The following is a 5,372-nucleotide window of genomic DNA, read 5'->3' on the forward strand; positions in this document are numbered from 1 at the left end:
CCTCTCCTTGTATGCATTTCTGGTTCGACGCCAATCATGCCGATGCTGTATCTGACCAAAACGTTCAATTTTGGTATCATCTGACCAGAGCACCTTCTTCCAATCATAATTTAAATGACGTTTGGCAAACTCCAAGCGCTTGCGTCTGTGTCTTGGGGTCATTAAGGGCTTTCTTCTGGCAACCCTTCCAAAGAGCCTGTGGTTGTGGAGGTGGCATCTGATGGTGCTTTTTTAAACCTGGTGACCCCAAGACGCCACCAAGGCCTGCAATTCTTTCACAGTGATTCTTGGGGATTTTGTTGCTTCTCTAACGATCCTCCTCCCTATCCTGGGGGGCAAAATGAATTTGTGTCTTCTACCCGTGAGGTTTTCAACTGTTTCATATCTTTTGAATTTTTTAACAATTGCCCTGACAGTGCTCAGTGTTATATTCAATCATTTGTTGATCTTCTTGTAGCCATTACCAGAGTTATGAAGGTCTACGACCATCTGTCCCTTTTGAACTGCCAGTTATTTTCTTTTCTTCATGGCGTTGGATGACAAAGGGATATTGCATGCCTGTTACCTCATTTTTAAACCCTAGTGAAAAGGGAAGTGATGTAATGGCTCAATATAGTTCCTTAACACTTAGATAAACTTAAATAAGTGGAATTTAATTCCTGGTTTAATTTTGGTAGATGCTATTTACAATAATATTTAAGGGTGCCATTAATTGTGAAACCTTGATTTGGAGGACATTGATTTTCAATTAAATCAATAAATTATTTTGTTGGGTTCCATGAAAACATTAATAAAGTACAGTATTTTTCACATGCTGGTTTTTTGAGTTTATCTCTATAATTCTATGGTTTATATTTTTTTAAGTATTGTTTGTGCATTGCCAGTCAGGGGTGCCTGTAATTTTGGAGCCCACTGTATGAGTTATGCTGTTAGAGCTTTTGTGCCGAATACACTGCGGTGTTATAGGTGTCACGTTTATGGGCATGTTGCAGCAGCGTGTAGGAGGGAGAATCCAAAATGCGGGAAGTGTGCAGGAGGACATAGGACAGAGGAATGTGTAGTTTTGGTGGAAAAATGTGTATGTGTCAACTGTAGTGGTGCCCATGTTGTTGGCGATCAGAGGTGTCCGGTGCGAGAGAGGCAGCTTGAGGTGGCCATGGTCAGAGTAGTGCAGAAGATGTCGTATGCTGAGGCAGTGAAGAAAGTAGAGGAGGGTGCAGGGGCGAAAATCTGATATCAACTTTGGAGGGGACAATTACATGAAATTTTCTCAAGAGCAATTCCTGAGGGGGACACCAAAAGTAGTGCTGTAACACATAGCCTACGTTGTAATATGGTAAATGTATATTGAGGAACCAAAGAAATAAGGTGTTTGCCGTACTCCTAACTACAGGTACCCAAAACTACACAACTAATCACAACAGCAATACCATTGCCTTTAACAAATCTTAGTTCAGTCACTAGTTTAAGTTGAGAGTGGGGGTATCCATGGCATTTTCCAATTATGTTCCTATTTTACAAGTAAAAAAAATTGAGAACCTTTCATAATGTTGCCAAACAAAGACTCAACAAACTTACCTGAGACTCCCTGTCTCTGCCAGTCTGTCCCTGCATATCTGTCCACAACTCTGCTGTCTGTGTGCCATCTGTTGCCTGCTCTGCCTAATGACATCATTGTGAAACATTTCCATTAGCATTTCACTTCTTTCTTATGAACATTTTATCAACTAGTCTGAGATATTAGGCTACTAGGGTTCTTACTTTGCGTTTTGGTGTACTGAAAAATACTCTGATGTCCGTCTTTTTTCTGCCATTTTTCTACCTGGCTGGCTACACACACACAGTATGTAGGTTATTTACAGTAGGAGATGGGCTTCTATCATCTTATCTTCTATCATTCTATATGGGCTTCGTTCTAAAAGGTAGCTAGCAAATGTGAAACGGATTGCAGTGACAAGAGTTGACAGCTGTATGAGTTCACCATTTACACAACATATACTGCAACCTTTTGTAATTTTAATCGTTTGCTTCATATTGGCTGGCTTCCAACAATAGCTGAATTTGCAAAGCTAGCGAGCACCAATTCAGTGGTGTTTGCTATAATCTTTGCTACCCGGGTTAAATAAAGGTGAAATTAAATAAATAAATAAAAGTTCCCTTGCGACAATTTAGCTTTTGCAACGAGACCATTAAATATATTTAAAACAATGGTAGAAGAGAGTGTAGTTCTGTTCAGTTTATCGCTAACCTTATCACAGGGACTTTGAAGCACTAACTTACATGCATGCTGATCTTGGAATAAATTGACGATAGCAAAGATTCCATCTTTGACGACGCCACATAAATGGAATAGGTACTAGCTAGCTTAATAGTTAATATTTGCGCGCTAGCTCTGCAAATTCAGCTAGGGTGTGTGTGAACCCTGGCTCGATTGACTGGATTAACCTCACGTCAGTTACGTGCATTGAGTGTCTTTCAGACAGTAGATACTAACACTCTGTTACATTGACAAATAAGGAACTGGCAGTGGATCAAACCATTGTGAGGCAAAAACGCGCTATCAAGTGTCTATAATCAGCACAATTGCTTTCATTGCGTATTATTAATATTATTTAAATTACATAGTTATGTTTACAGTGATATATTGGGGGGGACAAATCATATTTTTCCCAGGATGGGGGGGTCGTGTCCCCCCCGTCCCCCCTGGGATTTCCGCCCCTGGGAGGGTGGATCATGAGTGAGGGATTCTGAGAGGATCCCTGTGAATAGTAGATCTGTGCCAGAACAGAGGGATAGGCCAAGAAGTGATATATATTTCAGTAAGGTTAGCTTCTTAGCGTTCATAGCAATGGTTTTTTAACTGTACCGCAGAGACAGAAAATAGATGTTGTTGTGGCAGCTGCAGAGAAGTATTTCAGCGTACGAGATTTGAATTCAGAAGAATTACATGGTGTGTTGAGTGGTAGTGTCCTGTATTGGCAGGGGGTAGGATTAAAGTAGTGGAATAAGGTGGTGTGTTTTATTGAGTGTAGGGTTAGTTGGTAGGGTAATATTTGTATTTTCTTACATTTTTCCCTATTCCCGTTTTGTATCACAAACTGTAATGGATGTATACTATAGTTCAGTTGGGGGCGATAATGCAACATATTGGATGCCAACCGCGATTAAACCTCACCGAAGAAGAAGAAGAAGAACAAACTTTCAAAGACTTGGCCTTTATTGGTTGACCTGTCGTGATCTATTACCTGTTTGTTTTTTGCTGATGAAATTATTATGATTATTATAATAACATAAATTGAGAATAAAATAGAAACGACATTATCCAACATCCAGAGAAAAATGACGTGTCACATTTTCCCGCACAGTGAGCACTTTTGCATTGTGATTGGTTAAGCGCTATGACAAAAAATGAATTCGAGAGTTGATTGGCTGACTTCCTCCATGCAAAGTCCCGGATCAAGCTCCCCTTCATAAATTCATGGCAATCTGATGCGGAACTAGTTGTTCAAACTAGACAAGTGCTCGCCGAGGATCTGTGCAGCTGCAAATAGCCAGAACATCATATAAAATGGTATATATATTTTTTTACTCTTCGTTACTAAATCCATCACTTTATTCAACGGGTTTACCGTGAGAATTAGCACGTATTTGTGTTAGCTAGCAAAGGTAATTTTCTTTAGCTAACGTTGGCTAGCTAACTGACGTTAGCAATTTGAAACCCTTGGCATTGGCTGGTTATAATCAAAACCCCAACACGCGCTGTAGAATAAACAGGCTAATTACACACTGCTGTCTTGCAGCAATTGCTTAACACATTAAAATAACCCATACAATAAAACTGTATTTCAGGCTGGTGGGAAGGCAGGAAAAGACTCCGGGAAGACTAAGACAAAGGCCATTTCGCGCTCACAGAGGGCGGGTTTGCAGGTGAGTGCATTCATTCATTGCTTGCTAGCGCCAACGATAAACGTGTGGTAGTGTAGGCTAAATGTGTTAATTTGCGAACGATTTAACCGTCTAACAAATATTGTGGCGGTGAATCTATAATTCAAAACTACACAATTTTCTAAAGATCACACTGTTCGTAACCTGCTAACAATCTGCCAAGTAGGCTGGGGAGTCGCGCAAACCTTCAGTGTAATTTGCTCGCAACTTAATGATGGCTAGTTGGGTAAATAAATGCATATAACGTTTCCCGCCCTGTTTTTCAGTTCCCCGTGGGTCGTATTCACAGACATCTGAAATCCAGAACAACGAGCCATGGTCGAGTTGGCGCGACTGCAGCTGTCTACAGCGCTGCTATTCTTGAATACCTAACTGCTGAGGTAACGCATGTTCAAAACACTCACTTTCTTTTTTTTGCGGTTTATGACACAAAACCATGCAGTGCCATATATGCAATCGCAGTTCACTCGAGTCAGTGATATTGACCTGCAAGCTCTTGAACTTCAGGTTCTGGAGCTGGCAGGAAACGCATCAAAGGATCTGAAGGTCAAGCGTATCACTCCACGTCACTTGCAACTGGCCATTAGAGGCGATGAGGAATTGGATTCTCTCATCAAAGCAACCATTGCTGGTGGTGGTAAGTGCAGCAGTTGTATTGTTTCCCAGTGGTATTGTTATTGTACCACTTCCCTGTTTTATATTTCGTGTTTGAATCCACTGATCATTTGTTTCCCTCTTTCAGGTGTCATCCCTCATATCCATAAGTCACTGATTGGAAAGAAGGGACAGCAAAAGACTGTATAACCCTGCAAACAGTGGTGTGGGGTCATCTCAGGACATTCTGCTTCAATGGTTGAACAATGTTTTGCTTGGTAGAACTTTAGGACTTTTTAAATGTATGAACTTGCATCTACTCATCTGAGGAAAAGTGGCTTCAGAGAAGCTGGTTTTGATTTTTGGCTTTGTTGATACAACTGCAGTTGTGTGCTGTTTTTATTGTGTACATTTTGGCATACCAGTGGCATTTCCATGTTTGAAGTTGTATTTGAATAAAGCGCCACGGTATTGTGCATCTGTTCCTTGTTTATGTCTTTTAGTCAACATTTGTGCCCTATAAATGTGGTGTAGTCTACTACATGTCCCTGACTTGCAATGAGGGAAATGCTATAATTGCATCACCAAGCATGTTTATTCCATGGATGTTAACTTTTCCAGCTCCTTTGACAATATGACTAGGATTGTGGACTGATGCATGTTCATGTGCTGGCACAACCTTGAATGACATCAAATACCTTTCTTTTTTTAAGAGCACCCCGAGGTAGAAGTTTCATAGCCCATTAGTGGGCAATGGGCTGCTGGGATCTGAGCCCATGCCACTCTTCAATGTCCAAATCTTGATGGGACCATTATAAATTAGACATACTTTG

At 40.7% G+C, this 5,372-nt stretch overlaps 1 protein-coding gene across 1 annotated transcript; it reads left to right on the forward strand.

The window, feature by feature from the left end:
* The first annotated feature begins 3,445 nt into the window (after positions 1-3,445).
* On the forward strand, positions 3,446-5,015 carry LOC106577590 (histone H2A.Z). Its single transcript, XM_014155778.3, has 5 exons — positions 3,446-3,571; positions 3,850-3,927; positions 4,212-4,325; positions 4,453-4,582; positions 4,688-5,015. Exons 1-5 carry the CDS (start codon positions 3,569-3,571, stop codon positions 4,747-4,749), a joined length of 387 nt encoding a protein of 128 aa, XP_014011253.1. The 5' UTR covers positions 3,446-3,568; the 3' UTR covers positions 4,750-5,015.
* The last annotated feature ends 357 nt before the right edge of the window (positions 5,016-5,372 follow it).

The sequence above is a fragment of the Salmo salar genome, chromosome 18 (genome assembly GCF_965601325.2).
Source record: "Salmo salar chromosome 18, fSalSal1, whole genome shotgun sequence".
Lineage (NCBI taxonomy): Eukaryota > Metazoa > Chordata > Actinopteri > Salmoniformes > Salmonidae > Salmo > Salmo salar.